Consider the following 23648-nt stretch of genomic DNA (forward strand, 5'->3'; position numbering starts at 1 on the left):
ACTGACTGAGTTTTGAGCTTTATATAGGGCAGAAGGCAAAAGCAAGTGAAACAGGCAGAGAAAAGCATTTACAGAGGAGAGGAAAAGAAGGTAGAAGATAAGACATAGCAAAACAGCAGGAAGATACATAAACACTGAAAAAAAGGAGATGCAAAGAGAATGGGGGTGAAACAGAAAAAATACCCAAACAAATCTCACAATTATATTTTTACAACACAATTGTTGAAAAGCCCTATTTTAGATACATAGGAAGAGGGAGGGAACAGGAGGGAATTGAAACATGAAGACTGTTTAGGAGATCAAGAATTGCAGCTGAGAACAATGCTAACAAAGCAGCAAACCAGAACTTTTGATATGCTCATGAAGAACAGAAAGCTAGGCAAAGACACCGAGCTAGCTCTGGCTCTGCTAATTCAAACCAGACAGTTCTGACACAACTGTATTTCTCAAGGGACTCCCTTTATGGTGCTATGCTAAACAGTTGTGGTGGTGTTGTTTAAAAGCAGCTGGTAAACATCAAATGTGGTACTGCTCTGCTTTAGTCTCACAATTTTCATAACATTGCAGTTTTGATGACAGATTCTAATGCTACAGTGGACTCAATTTCTTGTTTAATTTAGTTTAATCTAGATTCAGTTTTATCCAATTTGACACTGTTGAGCGAACACCAAATCTTGCAGCCCTTGAGAGAAGTGTTCAGAATATTACTGAACTTTTCATTTTCAATGGAAAACGAACAACCAGCAGACTCAAGTATTTTATAAGACTATTAGGGGAAAGAAGAAGATCAAGGTGGGCTGCAAAATCTTTTCTTTCTTTTAACTGAGGTTTCAAAACTGCACAGAACTTTGCAGAAATACAGCATCCCAAACATTTAAGGTTCTCCTAAGGAGGGTCAGAGATTATAATAACGAGGAACAACTTCTGGGAAAAAATCCAGTGCTAGACATATATTATTACTAGATTTTTCTGAAAATAGCTTTCCTTAAAAACTTAGAGAACAATAATAAATAACTAAAATTATTATTGATATAATAGTTTCTGTCCTGAACTCATACAGAGGAGCTACATCTGTACAGAGGAAAAAAAAAGTAAGAAACTGTCTTATGATAGATTTTTTTAATAAACAGAAAATAATTTGCTTACCTCTTGGTATCTAGCAACTCCACCGTTAACTGCTGCATCAATGACCCCATTTAGACACATTGTGAGAGGGTTAATATTTTGCATCTGTCGAGTTTGACATTGACTAATCAATGTTCTCAGCTGCTGGTTCTTATTTTCTAGGACTTCAATAGCATTCTCAAGGGGACTCATTTCCACCTGAACGGGGAGTGAGGAACATGGCAAACACACTTAAATCTTCAGTTGAAAGATGAAATATATTAAAGGTAATTTTTGATTTCTTGAAAGGAAACAATCTTATTCTCTGTTCTAGAGTATCAAGGCAGAAAAATGTCTTCTCAGCTAGGCTACACTCTCTGGGCATAAAAAGAATTAATTTTATAATGCAGTCAAGGATCAAAATAAAAAACTGTCCCTCTCCTGCAGATTCAGTATCTGACTTTGAGAGATTACTCAGCAAAACACTTCAGCCTGTGGTGGAACTCTTGGAATTCAGGGCTAAACTGTCCTTAATAACTTCACCTAAATCAGACTTGAGGTCAGGGAGAGCTTCACCATGGTTAAGGGCACAGAGCAGAGCTTAAGTATGGATAAGCTAGTTTCCCCACCCAAAGTGAAGTCAACAACACATTATGGATGAGGAGTTTGAATGCAAGCTTTGAGCTAACATGACAATCAGTCAAAGGCAGTCCTTGAGTGCAATGTGCTTTTCTCACAGGTAGCATTCAACTGCAACCAGCAGAGTACAGGCCTGCAATTGCTATAATTTACCAAATTATACAAGCACAAATCTAATTAATGATTTAGTACATGCCCAAGAAAAAATATTATGGTTAACTTTCAGAAATAGTGACTATAATGTTAGCATGATAGTAAACTGCAGATCTTTATATTGGGGGTCATATTAACTTAGGAAGGGCTTAGTAGAAGTCAACTAACAAAATTTCCCATGTCACATGATTTTTCTTATTATAATTAAATTTCATTTTTGATTTTCTGCAGGAGATTACTAGGATGGTGAACAAATGGCATTTAGTTCCTATTTTAAAAGAAAAACTCAATAGTTGTAGAGAAAAACAGTTGTACAATTGCATCCCTATATTTAATGGAACTATTTTAAGACTGGCTTTGACAGGAAGGAAAATAGTTACAGCTGTTATACTCCTCTGCTCAACCCATGACCAATTATTTAGAGATTGTTACAGGAGGAGCACTCCTTCAAATACATCTGAAATGTATTTGGGGATTTTCTAAGAAATATAATAACAAGAAAGAAGAAGGCATTACAATGTGTTGGTAACAGATTGCTATATAAGACCCTATTCCTACAGGTTCTGCGTAGGCGTGCTTCTCTTCCCATGCTCAGAACTGGGGACTTCAACAGAGTTCTAGGCAGGCACATGGCATTTATTATGGTGAAGGAACTTGGAGAATGTTTACTTTTTAAGAATAGGGAAAGATATGCTAAGCTATAGATATTCTAAGTATTAGATGTTACATCAGGCTGAGTTTTAAGAAAGCAAGTTTTTTGACATTAGGAGTTGCCTTTGCCCATTATTGTTCTCAACTTTTTTTCCTCAGCTGTTTAAATGGATCATAAGTGTGCTTTATTAAGAAGCATTATAGTTTTCAAGATAAGAGAAACCAGACAACTCAAAATGCTTTGTAAATAATTTTGTTGTAGCCAGCTAGAAATTTTGCTCAAAGAAATGAGATATGGGTAACAAATCTTAAAGCAGTTCATCAAATGGCATGATTAAGGAAGTAAACCAATCCATAATATGTATTGCCAACGATCTTATACTCACTACTTCACGTTTTTCCACTTCAAACCAACGAGATATTCCAGGTAAACTCTGCACCAAGATCAGTGTGGTTCTTTCCACCCATAGACTCTAAAATATACAAAATCAGTTTATTTCCATAATTTGCCTCTATGTTTTTCTTAATCATTCCCACTTTTCGTTATGAATACCTTCATTTAAATAATAGTATACCTTAAACAAAAAGTACTAACGTCCAATTTTCTACCGAAATGTCTATCCCAGAAGCCTACAACATTCACATTTCTCCTTACTTTTTACTACCTAAGCAGTAATTTCTGCTGATTCTTTGCTCTTAAAAACAGTATTATTCCATGTTATATGTGGTCCTCTAATGTCCAAAGGTCACTCACAACTAAATTAGCATTTTTATATTTTCTCTCTGAGGTAACATCTGAGAAGAGGAAGAGCTCAGGAGCAGAACAACTTACAGATCACAAAGTGACCAGCTCTCCTCTACGAAGTCCTACTTGAGATTCTGCAATGCACAGCTGATGGGATACTCGAATGTACTACTGTTAAACACTTCATGCAAGAGGTTTGTAAAATGACAAATCAACATATAGGATAGTGCTTACACAAAATATAAGCTGTACAATTAAAATCAAGGCCTAAGCTTTTATTAGAGGACAACAATGACTTAATTTAGCTGATTTATTATCCTCACAGTTCTTTCCTCTAACTTTGTAACAAAATTATTACAGGATAATTCTCTCTCTGTGTCTGAGTACTAGACTATATTCTGCACCAGAACGTGTTTCTGTTGGGTCAGAAATAAAATTACACCGGAAGAATGTAAGATGAATTTTCAGTGTGACATTTGGATTAGGAGGAACAGAAGTCATTTACCTATTATAGGAGAAACTACTGTTCTTCTCTTAGATAATCTCTTGAGTTCATAGGTAGTTTTTTGTCTTAATAGGAACAGAACATTATGTTGCAGTTCATCAAAATTGTCTCTCCCTTGCTTTAGAGAAAGAAAACTTTTGGCAATCCTTTCATACCCCAGATTATCTACTTAACAGTGTTTTCCCATTTGCCTTATAAATTTCTCTGGAGGCTACTCTGCTGTCACCAGTTCTGCCTTCTATATACCACTGATAGAAAAACAAATGGGTAATTTTTCTATCCTATTTCCATATACAACAAGACCTTCCAATCTACCATATGTTTTTCACATTATTTTAATTAAAATGAGAAGTGAAATAGTCAAACCTGAGCTACCATCTCCTCTAGAGAATTTGTTATACCACAGAGGGTTGAATGACAAAAGTATTGTTGATGTTACAAAGAAATCCAAAGGTCCAGTAGCTTGGGAGAGCGCATGGTACCTTACCTTGAATTCATTTTCCTTGTCCTTGGTCCCTTTGTGAAATGGCCTGTCGTATCGGAATCTCCAGATGTGATTTACTTTGTAAAAACTCTTGATGTTGTTGGGAATACCATCTCTCTGCAGGACTTCCTGGTTTTCTGGAATTGGTGTCACAGCATAAATCTGCAAATCTGTATATAGAGTCAAGGCTATCCCCACGTCATTCAAATTAGCAAAGCATACTGACTCCTGAAGCATGACAGAAGAAAAACTCTCTAAAAAGTGTGTCTCATGACTATTAATGGCTTGGGAAAGCAACCTAGGATATTTTTTGATGATTTGGGATGTCTTTGTGCTGTTTTGTTGAAACTTCCTATTTATTTTTGAAATAGAGTTACAGAATAGTACATGGGTTTAGTTAAATATATTCTTACACACAATATGCCATGAAATGGTGACATGTTGTACTACAAGAATGTGAATTACTCTAACTTGAACTGATATACCATTATCACAGTGGTGATAGTTCTACAAGTATTTTTGGCTAAAGTAAGAATTTTAATAACTTGTAAAGGGATTTTTAAATAAAACCAACAATTATACAAAAAACTTCCAAACATAACAGTGACTAGGACAAATTGCATGGGAATTCTCACCTACCATTTATTTCAGTGGAGGCACTTTGTGATTGGAATTGGCTATACGTGTACCTACATTTTTTAAAAGCATGAAATATATAACTGCAGCGTATAGGTTTGTGATTATGTGGATACACTGTGCTTCTGCCTGAAAAATGGTCTCATCTGGCTGATTAGCATGTTGCATAGCAATGGCATGTGGGAACTCATTCAACATTCGCTGCTGGAAGGCCTCCAGCCTTTCATAGTCATGTCCTCGGCAAACAAATTCCTTATTCTGAGCAGAAGAAGAAAAAAAAAACAAAACACAAGAGCAAGATACGTGAAAATATTTGGGTATTATTAGATAGATCCAAACACACACTCTTCAATATAGACTTCCTGTGCAATTTTTACATCATTTTAGGAAGGAAAGTAGAAAAAACAAAAGGCAAGAATAAAAATAAGGAACATCGAGAAAGAGGTTACTTAGAAGAAGGAAATTTTACCGTAAAAGGCATGTTTTATTACAAAGTCTGGAATGGTTACACTTAAAGCTTTAATAAAAATGCCCACTATGAAGCTGCACCATTATTTTCTTGCGACTATGCAACAAAAATACAGATACAACACACATCCTACATTAAACATGAGATGCCTGAATTTGGAGTACCTGTTGGAACTACTCACTGACTATGGTGGCTGAGGACTTCTGGAGCTGTGGACAGCACTTTTTGGTTTGATTCTGCTTGCACACATATTCAAAATAAGGAAATATCTTAACCATTTTTCTAAAAACACTGGTAAATGAATTTCATTTTAAAATCTATATTAAAAAAATTTAAAAAGTCATTACTAATTTTTTCCTCTTGAAGCAGGTTTAGATAGAAAGAGTCATCCTTATGTCAATAACAGAGACATAAAGCACTGAATTCTGACAGCCTGGACTTCCATGGGAATTGCTAAAAGAAATCAACTGCAGTAGTATTACTGTGCAACTACAAGTTAAAATGTGAAAGCTTTATTCTGAAGCTTTTTTCTTTATTCATTCTATAGCAAAGACAGCCAGACTAGAAATTGTTTTGCCAGAAAAAAACCTAAATCAATCATACAAAGTTTTGAGGTATTCCTTGTTGGTGCTGTGAGCTTAACTCTGTACTATGTACATTTAACTTGGAAAAGGCATAAATACTTCCTGGGCAGATGCATAAGCAGTGAAAGACCTACAGATTTCAAGGTACTGCACTATCATGCAACTTCTTCCAGTAGTTTTACTTCATCAGCTTATGTTTAGTAATCTAAGCATTAAATCCTTTCCAATCAACATTTTAAAATTGGTTTATACAGATGTTCTATTCAGACGCCTACTAGGTAATATCAAAAACTACATACCTATCAGACTGAGAGGATTTTAATGCTATATCTACCGTTTGGAATTTGTCATTTCCCCCATCACAAAGTCAAAGAAAAATCAGACTTTATAGGCCTCCACCACACAGAGGAGGTTTCTCCATCACTTATTTGTACTACCATAGAAAGAGGAGCTTGGATTATGGTTGCAGTGGCTCCATGAATAGGCTAGATTCTGTTCTCTTTCCAAGGTGACAGTAAATGCAGCTAAACCACTACAGACTGTGGAAGAGGGGAACTGTATAAAGACAACTAACATTTTCAAGGGCACTTCAGGATCCAAGATTAATGTTCAAGAGTAACTTAATGTATCTTGTCAGCTTTAGTACATTGATAATTAATGAAACTCAGCATGTTGAATTTCTAAGTAATTTCAATAAAAATGGAACTCTGTAATGTAATTACTTAAATGTTAAATTACTGACTGTCCCACTGCCAAGGGATACCTCTTCTGAGAGCACTTTCTGAATAGCTGCCAGCAGAAACCAAACAGGTTAAAGGGAACAAACTACCATGGAAAGATGTTGGTCAATGGAACAGTATAGGTGCATCGTTTGCAACATAAACATGGTAATTAAGCTTATGTGGGGTTCTGGAAGCCTAGCATTAGTTATTCCATCAGACAGGACCTTTTCTTAACCCTGAAAACATGAGGTTATTTTATTAATTGCCACAAAAAATTCCCTCTGTCTCACAGGATAAGAACTTGTATATGGCATGATCAAATTCTCACATAGAAAAAGTGATTATGAATGACAGCATGAATTCTAGAATTACTCCATTCTATTCATTTTCAATTGACTTACTCTCAAGAAGAATGGGAACTTTTTCCCATAGAATCCAACTCTGAAAAATTCAGGCTCCAAACGCTGTTGATCCATTATTTTATCATACAAAGACGCTTCCATCATCTGGGTGAGATTGATAAGAAATGCAATTAAGTCTTTTTTGAAAACAGATTTTTAACTTAAGCAGTTTCTAAACAGAGGGGCTTTTAGTACACTGCTCTGGGTACCCCAGTGCATCTCTGAGCAGCAAGAAGGACATCCAGAAGTCTATGTATGCATCAGATTAAACAATTACACCTATTAGCAACCTGAACATTCTCAAGAATTAAAAAAAATGCTTTTAAATATAGAGTTCCTACGTTAAAGGGGTAAAATATTAGATTAATGACAACCTGCATAGATCTTTAAAGAAAAATGGAAGTAATAGAAGTGCAGTTTGAAACATATTACCCAGTGATCTAATAATCATTCAAGCACATGGCAGTTACGGGATCAGTTTAGTCAGCAAAGTCCATTTTCCATATTCAAAAGAGTTGTGTCCAAATCAGATTCCAATGATTTAAGCATTGGAATTTAAGCATTAAGCATAAAAATCTCACAATAGCAATTAACATAATTTTTGATCAATACGTCTTGCATTTATTTCACTCAAAACACTGACACAAAGTGATTTTAATGTCAAAGTCCTCATTTTTTCTAATGATATTACAGAAAAGCATTCTCTGTTCTTAAATTTTTAATACTGTGGGAAAAAACCCAACCAACAACATTAGACCGATTTTAAGTAATGCAGGCAGCTATTTGATGTGTATATATCAATAGCTGCCAAGTTATATTTCTATAAGAAATCCTCACACCTCCATTTTTGGACTAACATAGGTGGCACAGATATAGTAGAATGATATTTCACAATTCAAACACAAACCACATTAAGTACAATTAATGAAACATGCATTAACTAATTATTTTATTCACATGATGATAGTCTGCTTTTGCTTCTAGGATTCTGCAACTGGGATATCTAGATTGATATGGAACAAGCAGATCACAAGGATACTGCTACATGGTTCTGTGTTGAGAATTTTGCGTGATGCTGTTAAGCAGCTCTGGATTAAGTATACTTCAGTCAGTCCTACACATACAGAAAATTTAAAAAGGAAGCTGCAATATAAAGTTGAGTCCGTCAGAAGCAAACAAGAAAGGCAAAGACTGAATAATCTTTAAAATACAGTATCAGAAAGAATGAAGAAAGAAACAATGCTTAGTGCTCTAAGAAAAATGAAAGAGAAAGCAGGAAGACTGTGCCAGGGAAGATTCGTCTTCGCTATATGATATTAAACAGACCATATTTTTAAGCCATTAAAAAACAAAAAATTGCAAAGGTGTATGCTGCTTGTTGCAAGCTGTTCCCTTGCAATAAAACTGCACAGATACATTGCTGCTCCTAGTGGAGAAATGCATGGAGAACATTCCCTGGATAAACCACAGTAAATCACTGGAAGTGAATTTGTAATATATTTTTCCTTCATAATCATGTGCATAAAAGGGGTGCTGTACAGGTACAAACATTATAAGATAATCTATTTTCCCATTTAATTAAAAAAGCTCACACTCCTTTTTTATAATCTTTATTGCAGAAAAAAGACAAAAGCTAAAAACCAAAGGTTTGCAAACCAAATGTAAGCACAATTCCATGGCAAATTTAATTTTCTAAGTAATATTTTATAACCCAAATTCCAAAGCTCTTGGAGATCTGATTTCATGAAAAGTACTCAAGTACATTACCCTCATCTTGCTGAGGTTTCTGTAGTCATAGTAGCTCTCATACTGTTCTGCAATTTTCCTGCATAAGATAATGCCATTTTCCCAACACTGCAAGCAAGTAGAAGATGTTCAGTAATTTCAAAGCAAGTGTTTGACAATTCATGATTTATTAGTAGTCTGCTCTTTCTGTAGTAACTCATACTTCCAGTAAGTGAAAATACCTGGACATATTGTTCACTAGACATACTGAGAGCTGCTGAGTAATAGTGATGAATTCTTTGAAGAATCAAGAATATATTTAGAGAGCTACTTAATAAATTATTCTCAGAGGACTATCATAAAATAAAAATCATTGCAAGAGTGATAGACATTTTTTGATACGGCATCTGAGGTTCATTCAACAGTATGATTTTTAGATTTTAAAACTGTATTTTTAATACAGCCTTCTTAATTTTTGTAGATCAGAATATATTTATTGTACCATACAAATTAAACTCTATAAGATGATTATAGAATTTTTTTGGGAAAAAAAAGAATAATGATCAACATAAGTTTGATTACATTTACAAGGCTTACATAGATATTACACCATCTACACAAAATTGCAATACTTGCTTATCTGCAAGACGAATGATTGCTTGTTTATCAGCAAGACAAATCATCACACAAAGTGTATATAAAATTTAGACTACAGGGTAATTACCCTTGCTTAATTCAGAATAAGCATTCTCCATGATGACAATGAACTGTGATCCCTAAACCCTGTTCCGTTTTAGAGATTCTGCAACTGCTATTCTAAAAGATACAATATCATTTGGAAGGTGTAAAAATAGCACTTATAATCTGGTTTTTTTGCTCGCTTGGTCACTAAGTGAATTTCATCGGCTTTTTTTCCTTCTTTCATTTCCCCCCCCCCCTTTAAAAGGGGGAGAAATTATAGTATATTTTATAAAGTACTTTGACAGTTACAAAGCAAATAGCCACACAAGTGCAAATTATTCTCACATATATGTGTGGGATTTCTAGGATACAAACACAGGATTAGGAGAAACCTACTGTGTCGCTAAGTAACCGCTTAATCAGGCAATGACAAACACTTCCCCTCTGTATGCGAAAAGACTGCAACCCTGGCAGTAATGTCCTAAACCGAATAAACTATCCTTTTCAGATCCCCTCAGTAAAACAGGACTATTTTACCTTTCCCCTATCAAAGTTCTGAATGATGGTCAGATGGAGACACTCTTTACGTTGCCACTCTGTTTGCATGGGGTAGGTGAGAAACTCTCGCAGTGGCCGGTCAGACCATTCCAACAGCTCATCATATAGCAGGAGTGTGTAGGCAGCCTCTACAAGACAAATTATAGCATGGTACTTATGAAACACCAACCAAATAAAACAGGCAAACAAAGAACACAGAAATGTGAATGCTTTTGGTGAGATGCACCTTTTTAATGAGTAACTGATTTACTTAAAGTGTAAGACAGACAGTAGTGCTGGTTTTGGACAGTTACTATCTACAGCTATAATAAATTCAGCTTACAATTTTCACACACTATTTAAAGTGGAGTCACTGGGACAGTTTCCCTGGAGTCTGACAATACAAAGGGGACGGGGAAACTAAGAAAAAAATTTCTGATTAGCCCTATGGCTCTGGTGACTGAGGGAACAAGGACCAGAGGATGAGAACACCAGTAGAGAAAGAGGAAAGAAGATAGATAGGACTGTGGACACAGCCCCAAAGAGAATAAGGCTGGGAGGGAAATGGAGAGGCAGATGTGTCCTTAATAGACTCCGCAGAGAAATAAATCACATATCTGAGTGATTTATTACTTAACAAGTAATTTAGAAGGGCACACAGACACATTTATTTCTGTTATTTTTGGGGTTTGAAACAAATCAAACCCATTGTTGCTCTCTGGTCAGAGAACTGTGGAATAATCTTTAGGTCATGGTTGGTAAAAATTATCTGGGAATATAAAAAATATTATGATTTTTATTTTAATTTAAAGAATTCTTCAGAAATAATACACTGAAACTAATATTAAGTGAATCTCTCTATCACAAAGTCAAACTTTGGCCAACTATGAAACACCAGAACTAATACCAGTTATGACAATTCAGTTTGGCTAACTGTGTATATGCATTATTGTTTTCCAAGTTAGTGTCACAGTCTCTTTTTGCACTTACAAGACCACTTTGCATGAGTGAGTCAGTACAAAGATGGGCCATGTTCTGGAGATGTACCGCACTGGAGAAAGAAGTTGGCTACTGGACTTACTTTATTGCGGGTTTTATAGGGTGTACATGAGGCAAAAAATAACCATGAAGTACTAATGTACTTTTTATGCTAAGGTAAATTTGCCTCAGACAACCATATCCCACTTCTGCCTCTGCCATATGAGCTCCCACAACACAGGCTCCTTAAACTAAACTCTCTAGAGTTTTTTCTAATGGTAGTATTCCTCTTATGTATCCAGCTTAAGAACCTGTGGGTGAATAACCATCACTGCAGCAGATACTTGTCAGAGAGCGTGCCTTGAATGCCAGTGTTTAAGAATGCTAAATATGGTGCAAAATGATGCTGCAAGAGAGACTGGCTGAAGTTGCAGACAATCTTAATTCTGGCATCACACAGCTTTCAGGCTGCTTCACTGGTAACAACCTCTGTTACAGTTTCAAGCTACAGTTTGGTATTCAAAATATGCAGCGTTTTTACACACCAATGTAAAAAATGAATTTGAACTCATTCAAAATCATAAGCAAAAGATAGCAAAGCATAAGTACATGTCAAGATAACTCACTATGATCCTTCCTTTTTAACTTTTCATGCAAGTTCTTTGTTTTAACAAATTTTGTCTGCCACACAAATAGGGTTGTTTTTTGTTTTTTTTTTTTTTTACAGTTATCATAAATGTATATAGAAAGTTTCTAAAATAAGAATGTCCATACTGGATTAAAGGCCTGAAGGATCACACGTACATGGGTCCCTCTACCCAGCATCCTATGTCTGGAAGTGGCCAGCATATCAAACAGCATACTGGTACCTCTGGGAGAGGTCTGTATCAATTGGCTGCGCAGGAAAACAGCACGAAGAGATAAACAGGGTTGACTCACATTGTGAAAAATTAAATTTATACAGGAAAGATTCAAAAAGCCTAAACATTTCTAAGATGGATAGATACACAGACAATCTCATTACATTTCTCTGGTGATTGAGGGGACACAAAAAGTAACAGTGCATTTATATATAAGGAGGAAATTCTTTCCTGTTAGGGTGGTGAGGCACTGGAATGGATTGCTCACGGAGGTTGTGAGTGCTCCATCCCGGGCAGTGTTCAAGGCCAGGTTGGATGAAGCCTTGTGTGGGATGGTTTAGTGTGAGGTGTCCCTGCCCATGGCAGGGGGGTTGGAACTAGATGATCTTGAGGTCCTTTCCAACCCTAACTATTCTATGATTCTATGATTTATGTGCTACAGCCTCAAGATAGTTATATTTGTAGCTGTAACTGAATGCTGTGTAAAGAAAGATTTGAAAGTATGTTTTGTATTATAAAGGACTTTTTTTTTTTTGTTCTGTTTCGAGTTTGGTTTGTTTTGGTTTGTTTTTTTTTAACAGAGGATTATTAGAAAACAGCCTGTAAATCATACTATGAAAGGAAGGAAAAAATATTTTAAGGGCTAGCTGTCTTCATCCCTAGAATGAAACTATGAAGTCAGTAAACTCAATGGTGAAACATGGAGGAATGCTGCTGAAGCATTGAACTTCTTTTCCTACTCCCATGTACATTAGATCAGATGATCTACAAAAGGTCTGTGTGTTGTCGCAGATTAATAAGGCAACCAATGGACTGCCTAAGTCTGTTTTCTAGTGGAAAGACTGTCAATATCACATTGCTATGGGTGTGAGACAATCCTACCTTAAATCTCTCATGGCAAAGAAGACCCCAAACAAAAATCAAAAGTAGTGGAATCGACCACAGTAAAGAATGCAAAAATCACATATTTTAATAATAAATACACAGGAAATACAACAAAGTCTGTGAAAGAATTTTTGAGCAAAATACTGTTTAAATAAGAACAGATGGCAAAACAATTAAAAAAACCAACTAGTTAATTTCACTTCTGAAGATAAACTCAACACATGCTAATCAGCCAATGTGTAAAGGGAACTCAACATTGCTTAAAGAGTTACTAAGATTTGTTATGTAAAATCAGGAAATTAACAATTTGGCACAAAAGCCAGCTGTGGCAAAGATATTGTTTGATAATCTAAACTCTCTTGTGACTCACTACTGCCAGGTCACATGAGGAAATTGAAATCTCGTCTTAATATATCCTATTATCTAGTTTACTCTTTAAACCCATGGACTGCAAACAGACTGCAGAAAATCCAAGTGAAGGATCTTTTCTATAGATAGCAAAAAGCATAAGGAAATTTGCTGTGGCAGTAAGCACCTGTAACCAGTTTACTAGTGACCCCCCAGCCAACTAATCCGCTTTTAAGAAGGAAAAAATTCTGGAGAGAATCTAAACATATGCAGCTGCAATTGCAGACACTGGGGAAAAGATAGAGGTATTGTAACATCAGTTAAATATTTTGACAACCAAAGACTGTTTAATTTAAAGAGATAGAGATTATATATTCTCCAGCATTTATTGATGGCATATAGTGCAAATGAAGTGTGCTTTATGTTGTATAAACAACCATGCACAATAATTTCTTATTTCTTAATTTAAAAGATAATGGCCTGACCTGGCACCAAATTTGCATTGAGAAATCCTGGACAATAATACTGCAAAAGTGGTACATCAAGATTCACAAAAAAGTCAGCAAAGAGCTATATTTGTTACATGTTTTAGTGTCTCTCTTTCATCATTAGTAAGCGATATCAGAAAGAAATGGTCTTTCTTTCTTTCCTTTTTTAACCTAAAAGTGAGGTGCTGCAACACGGCTGTGTTGAAACAGCACACCAAAAAGCTAAGCAGCAGCATTACAAAATTTATATATGCTCAGATACTACCAAATGGACTCACAAAAACTTCCTCTAAACTTTATTCCTCTTGGGTGAAGAAGGACCATATCACACATTCATTGCTAGTGCATATCAATAGTAGTCATTTACATTCAACATGGCACAGCAAATAGTAGAGTTCTGGGGCTGAAAAAAAGGCCATATTTTAAGAGAGATTTAATTGGGTAAGGATACTCAGCTTTTTGCCTGGGTTGGTATGTTCAGACTGAGGATACATACAGCTTACAGATTTGCAAAAGACTGCAAAGGATAGACCAGTCCTAAATATCTTTTTCTAGTTTGTACTCAATTACCTGTGAAGTTTTGTGCTTTCAGATGTAGGTCATAGAGTTTATGAATATAGCGAATATACATCTCTTCCTTGTTCAGTTCAGTCTTGTAAAAATTCTGTAATAAAATTGAATTTTGTAATGACAAAGTAGTTAGTCAATATATGATAATGGTTGCAAACAAAAGACTTCAAACTTAATGCTTTAGAAATACATGCATAGATTTGAAAGTTACACATGTACAAAGTCATTACACAACTGCAGTAATAACAGTAAGAAATAGTAAACACAACATTAAATTTTCAGGAGATAAGTCAACATGCTTTTGAATGTCTTTTTATTTAAATTCTGATAGAACATAAGAGGAAGAACCTGACACCTGACAGAGCTGAAATCTGACAGTTCTTTGTTAACAAATACTAATGCGTTCAAAAACGACACCCATACATCTTTACTTAGGCCATTTAACATCTTGCTCAAAGCTGTATGTTGATTTTAGAACATCAACAGCCCTCTGACTTTTGTATTCATATTAAAAAGAAACATATCTACTACATACTGTGTCTGCTCTTCCTTCTGTCATAGCAAAATTCCAGAAGGACTTTGGTGGCTTTATGAAGAAATACTCAGTACTGTAAACAACATAATCCCAAATGAAAAACATGATTTCTTCAGTCCTAACTGATGCTGGTAACTGGTAACTGATTCTGGGAATTGGTAACTGATGGATAAATATTGCATTGCATGATTTAAATACATAATGTTGCGCTCTAAAGTGATAGCCAGGAAATATTTCTAGCAGTGGGTAAAGATTTCTGGATGTATAACTGCTATTTGTTGTTACATGAATAAAATATGGAATGCAACATCAAAACTCTTAGTTCAAAACATTAATTATTTATCTACAAGCCCTAAAACAAACTACGGAAAAGTTACAGGGAGAGGAGCACAACCCTGTAGCACTGTTCACAAGTATTGCCATGCTGACTATGGACATGCAGTCCCCGTGCTAGCCATACTTAATGTTCAGGATAATCTGCTTTGTTTCATGAAAATTTATAGGATAGAAGAATCTAGCACTGGTCCTCATGAGCAATTAAGACTTTCTGTTCTATTATTCCAATCACTTGCTATTTTGAACTCTAAGCAAGTGGCCAGCATTCCCCCCTATTTTACAGTATTCTTATTCTGTGCCACTGTTTCCTAAACTGAGTTGTCAAAGAGAAAGTTGGGAGGAACATTATGAAAATATACAAATAAAAACTTTATGGAGAAAGTAATTTTTAACTGACTTGAAAAAATGACTGCATAACAATAGTTCTGTAATGATGTGCAGCCCTTAGGCCACCATCTGCCTTTCTAAGACTTCTCTTTTCCTCCCACAAGGTGTAGATCAGGAACAGATGCTTCTCTTTAGAAGAGAAAATATCTGTTTGCATGTTCATATTTACCTGTCTGAAAAAAAAAAGGCATAATCTACAATACAGAATTGCAAGCAATAAAGAATAAAGATTAAGACAAAATACAGCATCGAACTGCAGTACTAGACTTCTTGGCTCTTATCCCTAAGCACTAAAGGCTTCAGTGCTTGACACAAGTCTAAACTACAGAAATCTTCTCTGAAGCTCTGCCAGTGTCCAGCTGGTCTGTAAGGCAGACCACAGCAAGGCAACCAAGTCACAGCTGAGGAAATGTATAGTTCTAACAAAGGTGTCATGTGATTTTTCAACTATTTCGAGATAGAACAGATGTAGTCTTTGAAAGGGGACAAGATGTGAAAGGTAGACTTCGTTAATTAGACTTTGCTTTCCCTAAGAAAAATCAACTTGAACATAACATTCAAACAGGCAATGTGGACATGTTCTACTTCAATGACATGATGTCATATACCAGCATAGGGTATCACAGGAAACGTCCTCTTTCTAAAAAGACATAGTTTTAATTTAATAGAACCTGAAATATCCGTGAAATATCAAACCCCAATGAGGAGCAGAGTTGCCTGAGAAAAACTCCTCAGTGAGTTACCAGAAGTTATTCAATATACTTTCAATGCTTTTGCACAGCTTTGTAATGGCCAAGTTCTTTCATTAGGAATTCAACTTTCAAATTGGAGTTAGGTGATTCTTATACATAAGCAACTAACTCCATTAGATACCTCTTAAACAAGCTTTTCCAAACAAGTATTACTAATGTGAAATTACCGCAGATGATCCAGAGAGTGGGGAGAGTAGGAAAAAAGTTCCTACCTTTTCCTTTCATCTAAGGTATTGTTGCTGGTGCATACCCCTTCTGCATATTTCATAATGTAGCACAATTCCAGTTAATTTGTTAACTTGATTAACTTGAACAATTCTATTTTCTGGAAGAAATGCATATACATCTATGGCAAAACAATGTAAAAATTCTCTTTTCATGCCAACGAGTCCTCTTATCTTTGGAAGTTAGAATACCCTCAAAGTAGTGGTGAAAAATGAAATATTGCTTCCTCCTCTGGATTTCAAATGATTTTAACATCATACAATCTTCTAATTGCTCGTTGCATGAAACATCTTTTGAGATGACAACCAGTTCCATCCATCATATGTGCAATCAAATGCCTTAAAATTTGTGTGCTCTTTCTGCAATTGAAATTTCCTTCTCAAAAATTAGCATTCCTTGTTGCTCTGGCATGCAAATAGTATTAAAATTTGTCTGAAAATTATTAGTATATGAAACCTTCCTTAGCCTCTACAAGTCAATGAAAAACCAATTAAAAAGTATTATGATCATTTGAGGGTTTTAAATATTTGCTTTTTTTGTGTGTGTGTGTAAATTTTGGATGATTTGCTAACAGTAGTTTAAAAGCTCCTTGGGGATAGGATAAAAATAATCCAGGTGCTTTACAGAATTCAGATCATGCCAGATATTCTGATAGCCAGCTGCTCTATGGTTACGTAGTAAACATCATCCCTATTTCTAGAGCACCATTTTCATACTGAAGAAATCCTTTATTCTCTTATGTATAACTGCTACTTAGAAGTGACACCAAATTGTTTCACTGACGTCAACAATGCAGAATTACAAGTCAGCTTATTCTGTTTTTACCCCTGGCTAAAAATATAACTTTCCAAAACATTCACCATAAAAATGGAAACTTTCCAAGGTTAACGGAAGTCAACAAAGTTGTCAGTGGAAACTAGCCTGAAACCAAAATTCATCTTGTAAACAAAATTTTAATCTTTTTTCATACTATGAATTTGCACTGTTGGTTTGTTGTAATGATGATAACATGACAAGAGGAGAAAAAACCCAGCAGAAATCATGTAAGTTTTCTTGAGTTTGGAGGAGGAAAGGCATATTTCTACGAATTTAGAGACCGATTAAACTTGGGAAATAATACTTTGGTGAAATTTATCTGGTAGGAAGAGAAGGCAAACTGAATAAAGCAGTATTAGAGATCTCTTAAAGCCCATTGGATGCCACGGAAAACTAACTCCCCACTGTACCAATTTCAGTGATCTTAACATTAGTATTATTTTGTCAACTTCCACTCAAACTGCATCAAGGAGCAAGGTATCTCCTATTCGAATGTGTGACTGTACATTAGAAAATGTTCAACTGAAATTAAAGGAGGAAAAAAGTATTATACAAACCAAAAGGCTAACAGTGCAGCCAATCTTTTTGCCATCCACTTCTCCCATTTTCATGCAGTCCCTAAAATACAAAGTAATGAAAGTCAAAAGGAATCACTTTTATTCTCTTAATGAAGCACACCCCATATTCGGTTCAGCAAGCTGACTGACATGATGCATTTGGATGAACAGCTGACCCAGGTGTGTAAGGGATCTAATGCCTCCTTTTCTAGGACATGGAATAACTCAATCATCAAGGAAGTCAATGTTTCTTTTCTGGCTCTGTCATTGATTTGCTGGGTGACAGCTGGAGATTATTTGGTTTCTTCATACCTTGTGCTGAAATCATGCCAGCAGAAGCCAGCATGAATGCCAGAAGAGGCAGTCCCGCTCCCCTCCTGCTCTCAGGCACTCATTCCCAATCCTGCACTACTGCCCAAACAAACCTCAGGGAAAGATAAGAGTTTAGGCAGCATCTTTTGCTGGGTTATTTTTAGCCCATATCAGTCAGACTACCACAGTGCAGCACAAATGCTTCTGCTAGCACAAGGAAGAGAGTGATGTGAATGAGGAATGAGTAGGGATGAGTTTGCTTTCTTCAGAGACAGTGTACACCTAAAGTGTTTATGGACTTTCAGCATTTGTTCCTCCTCTCAAACATGCAGAGCTTGATTATCACTCAGGGTAAAAGAGTATACAAACATGCTGGAGTATAACAAAAAACAGGCAGTCATCACCATACAGTCACTAGAAGAAATGTAACTTTAAAACATTCTTGCATACATGAGCTAAACGATTATCACCAATACTTTCATAACTACCAGTATACACAATTGTTTCTAAAGACTGAGATCTCTGGGGGTTTTAATCCAACCCCCTGAAGGGTTTTGCTGTTCTGTGAAGGGGAATAGCACTGTCAGGTTTCCAGAAATTCGGAGTTCAGTCTCTTTGTTGATGAAATAGCTTTCTTTTCAAACTACCAGTGACAACAGCAAGCAGAGTACCAGGTCTCACCATGTATCCCTATGAAATCGGGCAAACAAGCTAACACTTAAGCTCTAGGACGCGCTACAACTGATTGTGGTAAGGAGGACTACGCTAAAAACTGAAGTTTCTTCATTGGCTTCACAACCAAGTTGGAAAACCTCTTTTAGTCTCCTACTCCTGAAAGAGAGTATACATCTCTCATTTCTCTCTTCTTGGTTCATGTGGTACAGTCAGATGTGAGCTCCTCACCCAGATATCCTATCTTTGTATATATACTTGCTATGCCGGCTGACACTGCAACTAAGCATGATTGACATAGTGATAAGAATTTTACATACTGTGTAAAACAACTGTCAGGTGATTAGCATTGAGCTCTGTGCCTTCAGACAGACTTGAGTCACTAACCTACTGGCAAAAGGTCCTATATTCCTTGACAGAAAACTTGCGCACCTCACTGGATTTTCATACTATGGGAAGGCTACTTCGCTGGTTTTCAGCCTGCTTGTCTAATTTTCTTGTTGACTAAGCAGCTGCTGCCCGAGATCCTGAGCACATACAGTTGGCCACAAGGATGATCAGGGGACTGGAGCACCTCCCGTATGAAGACAGGCTGAGGAAGTTGGGGCTGTTCAGCCTGGAGAAGAGAAGGCTGCGTGGAGACCTCATAGCAGCCTTCCAGTACCTGAAGGGGGCCTATAGGGATGCTGGGGAGGGACTCTTCGTCAGGGACTGTAGTGACAGGACAAGGGGTAACAAGTTCAAACTTAAACAGGGGAAGTTTAAATTGGATAGAAGGAGGAAATTCTTTCCTGTTAGGGTGGTGAGGCACTGGAATCGGTTGCCCAGGGGGGTTGTGAGTGCTCCATCCCTGGCAGTGTTCAAGGCCAGGTTGGATGAAGCCTTGTGTGGGATGGTTTAGTGTGAGGTGTCCCTGCTCATGGCAGGGGGGTTGGAACTAGATGATCTTGAGGTCCTTTCCAACCCTAACTATCCTATGATTCTATGATTCTATGATGTGTCCATGTGTAGTCACTGTTTCCACAAGAGCACCATATTTGCCTTCTAATACTTCAAAGATGACAACCCTATTCATAAATCATGATAATCCCTCACCTGTAATCCAGTAGCCTCTCCATGAGGCGAGTCACAGTGGCAATTAACGAAACGCCACTTTCCCTCCATGTTTCCCGCTCAATTTTCTTCAGTAAACTGGAAAAAAAAGAGAAGCCAGAACAATTTCACCGTCGGTTTATAACTGTCACTATGACAACCACTCTGGTTTCACCAGTACCTTAATACCTTAGCAACATCTTCAATAGTTAGATTTTCTTTTACAAACACCCTCCCAAGAAGCACAATTTGCAAACATTGTCTTACCTAGGATAAGGACCAAAAAGTGGAATTCTAGTCCAGGAAGCATTGACAAAACAAATGATTTTTATATTAGCTGCATCAGGTTAAAATAGATCAAACACCTAATTTTCAGAATATATTAACATCCCAAAGAATTAACAGAACTCTTCCATAAAATATATATCTTAATTTTATGCTGATACATCAGAAAATGGGGACTTTAAAGATGTACCTAGAAAAGAATATTTATCAAGTCAATGTGCCTTCTCAATGAAACCTCTTTTTTTTAACAAAGATTTTTCTCCTCTCCTTTCTTCTCCTCTTCACTACGCAAAATGAAGGGATTTTAATAAAATTATTTCCCCTCTTCACTTATTTTTTCCTTCTGAGAACATACTGTCACGCATATTAGAAATTCCATTAGCTTAAATTGTCATAAGATTCTTTATTAAAAACTGTTGTCTTGAGTTCTTACACTAATGTAGATGCTGATTACACAGTGAAGTGAAAAGATTTCAAAATGGTGTTGTAAGTGGAGCTGTCAATAAAATTACACTTCATTTTTCTTTCTGTCAAAGGCTTTTGATTTTCACTGCTTAAGTTTATTAAATAGTAATCATTTGGGCATGAATTTCCCACATTTCCTCTCTGAAGATGAACAAAGAAATATTTATCTACAGAGCTGTGTTACTTTTATGCTTTGGGGCAGGACCTCAGATGACTGACATGCCCACGGAGATATTTTAGCAGTCTCCTTGAAAATGAACTCAGGTATGGTTTACTAAGATGTTTCTGAAAATTGCCACATCCATATGCTTAGAGCTTTTTAAAGAGTCGTTAATAGCATCTACAAACCTTCTGTCTGCAGTGGGCAAGCTGTCAGCTCCACTGACCTTCATCTATACTGAGCATGTTCAATCCCATAAAACTCCTACATCCAAATTTTACCAAACATATAACAGCGCCCAATAACTCCTACATGCCAACTGCACTAGCTATACACTCCAGCTCTGTTCAGCTTCTTACGTACAGGAGGATGTCACAAATGCAGTTCTCCAAACTAATTCAACCCAAATGAAGCTGTGTTCTGCTGGAAGCAAGGAGGAAACATTGATCCTCATTCTGCACCCTTATATCGATCTTAGACTCGCTTCTCTTTAGGAGGCAATCAGAGTATTTCCCTCACATTCAGAGACTGGCTACCTGTCAGTTGCTAGCACAGACAGATGGCAAGGCCATCCCTAACCAGAGGATAAAGCACTAATCTGGCATCTCTGCTTTCCACGCAGAATAGACAGGCTAACTTAATTCACTTTTAGACCTTTATGTTCCTTTCAATACAAGTTTTTGTGTCTAAGAAGAAGAGTAGAGCCTGTTACATTATTAAGCACCGATTACTGCACCGATTTTTCCTTTCTACTGCCTTTCAACCCTGTGTTAAACAGAAACATTTCAACCTAAATTCATCAAAATAATTACCTGTTGTAGAAAGGCAGCAGAAGTCTGACATATTTTTTAAACCAGATGGGTTTCATCTGTGTTTGACTAATGCATATACTTTATAAATGTACTGGCATATTCATTATAAGCATACAATCTCTACAAACGAGTTGTGTAGATACATTCAAAGTACTTATTCAAACTGACATCAATGTCGTCAGCTGAACAATTTTGTGACTTGCCTTGTGATGCGTGCCTCCCCCACTCTGCCATACATCTTTCATCACAATGCGCAGAACAAACACTCAGAATGAGTTACTCAAATATATCCTTCAACTTCCTTGTGGTTATAACGAGGATATAGAACCCAAACCCCACAAAAATATTCAGAAGGGACCAGCAGAGACAGAGTCTAATGGACTGGGCAGTGCTGAATTCAGTCATGCAATTGAGGGAAGAAAATAAGACTGAAGACATGGGAGAGGTAGCAGTCATCACTTTTCATATGGTAGCTTCATGGCTACAGAAATCGCCCACAAATTGGCATAGCTTGATATTAAATGCCTGCTCAGCTGGAATATCCGCTCCAGTTTCCTCCAAGAGAAGCCTCATCTTCAGGCCCCCTCACTAGCACAGGTTTTATGCTTCAATAATGTGGCCACCTAACCTGCAAACCTGAAATGTCTTGTGTTAGGCCAAGCTGGAATACAGCTACAGAAGTAATAAATGGGTAGCATCCATCAGATTTAGAAGCTATTTGAGTATATCTCTGTATCTAACCACCAACTGTTTAATAAAGTGAAATCATTTTTTTACATGTGCTAATTAACTTAGGAATTCAACTGCAGTCTTAGAGTGCAAATGTAGATCAGGACACCTTTCATACCACGATTACACTGGGTACCAATTACAACATCTAGTTTTTCATGATAGCAAAATGTTCACTACTCTATGCTTTGCAGCCCTTCAAATGACATTAGGAGCTAATCACTGAGTGGTCACATCCAAGTCCCTAAAAAGACATTGATTCAAAACAAACAGCAGTCATCTGCTCCCTACTTTCATTACGTCTTTTCATTTGATAAAGATAATTCTATTGTAAGCAGTAAATTCTAAGCACATAATGTTTTAGGTATGTGCAGAGATGCTTATAATTTGTCCTTGAAAACAGATTGTCTCTAGAAAAAAAAAGCAGTTAATGTGGGAGTTAAGAGATTTAAGAGATTCATTTTTCGATTCAGACAAAATAAACAAAAAGCATGACAAAACCTGAAAGTGTCACACCCACTGCAGTTACTAGACTGGCTCCAAAGCAGAAGTGTGCATCCCCTTGGCTCCCAACTGTACCTATCAAAACCAACCACGCTGAATCTTCAGGAAGATCAGGTAATATTATATAATTTGTTTCATTACAGACTACAAAACCACTGTTTGGTGTAAAACTGTATTACTGATTCATAGTCCTTGGGTACATACCACATCTGTCACTGCTACTGTCTAAAGATGCTCTAATATTGCTCATTTTAAATTACCCATGGCAGAAAGTAAAAGAAATCTGACCCTGTCCCATGGCTGTCCATCTCATTTTAATAATTTTCCTTCATATACCCTAGAACTCTATGTTATCCTCCGTTTTAGACTAGTATCTTCTTCAAGCTTTCTTCTTGAGAGGCGTTAACGTGTGAAAAATCAAACTCAGATACAAAACTAGTGATCAATACTAATTTTTCTTAAGCTGGAAGTGAACTTGAGCAGTTACTCTGAAATTTCCCAGTGAGTTTAGTTTTAACTGTTCTGTACCAGAACAGAAACAACAAGTTTACTGATGCTGTGAGACATTTTGCAATTTAAATTACTATGATTATGTCTTCAGCATTTAGATTTCTAAAAGGCTTTCACCATTTTCCACTGTATTTTGTTTAACACCCCCCCCCCAGTTTAAATCTAACTCAAAACCACAAAATATTTGGAACTGTATTCATACCATTATGCTTTCTTATAGAATTTTAAGTTATTTCAGTGACATTCTGATGTATTTTGCATAGGAGAATGCATTTAGACTTCATTTTATAATTAGAGCTTTTCCCTTAATGGCTTAATTTTTAGGTTAAGATAC

The 23648-nt window shown here is 36.4% G+C and overlaps 1 protein-coding gene across 3 annotated transcripts in view; it reads right to left on the reverse strand.

The window, feature by feature from the left end:
- Positions 1 to 23648, reverse strand: part of DOCK4 (dedicator of cytokinesis 4) — a 265386-nt gene that overhangs the window by 18069 nt on the left and 223669 nt on the right. For all 3 annotated transcript variants that reach the window (XM_065695089.1, XM_065695013.1, XM_065695172.1), the window contains exons 33-42: positions 19853 to 19948; positions 17774 to 17834; positions 14166 to 14259; positions 10037 to 10185; positions 8861 to 8947; positions 7094 to 7198; positions 5034 to 5175; positions 4285 to 4451; positions 2934 to 3020; positions 1147 to 1323 (exon numbers count right to left, since the gene is read on the reverse strand). In XM_065695089.1, coding sequence (XP_065551161.1) covers positions 1147 to 1323; positions 2934 to 3020; positions 4285 to 4451; positions 5034 to 5175; positions 7094 to 7198; positions 8861 to 8947; positions 10037 to 10185; positions 14166 to 14259; positions 17774 to 17834; positions 19853 to 19948 — 1165 coding nt within the window. The remainder of the gene's footprint in view (positions 1 to 1146; positions 1324 to 2933; positions 3021 to 4284; positions 4452 to 5033; positions 5176 to 7093; positions 7199 to 8860; positions 8948 to 10036; positions 10186 to 14165; positions 14260 to 17773; positions 17835 to 19852; positions 19949 to 23648) is intronic.

The sequence above is a fragment of the Lathamus discolor genome, chromosome 1, assembly GCF_037157495.1.
Source record: "Lathamus discolor isolate bLatDis1 chromosome 1, bLatDis1.hap1, whole genome shotgun sequence".
NCBI lineage: Eukaryota > Metazoa > Chordata > Aves > Psittaciformes > Psittacidae > Lathamus > Lathamus discolor.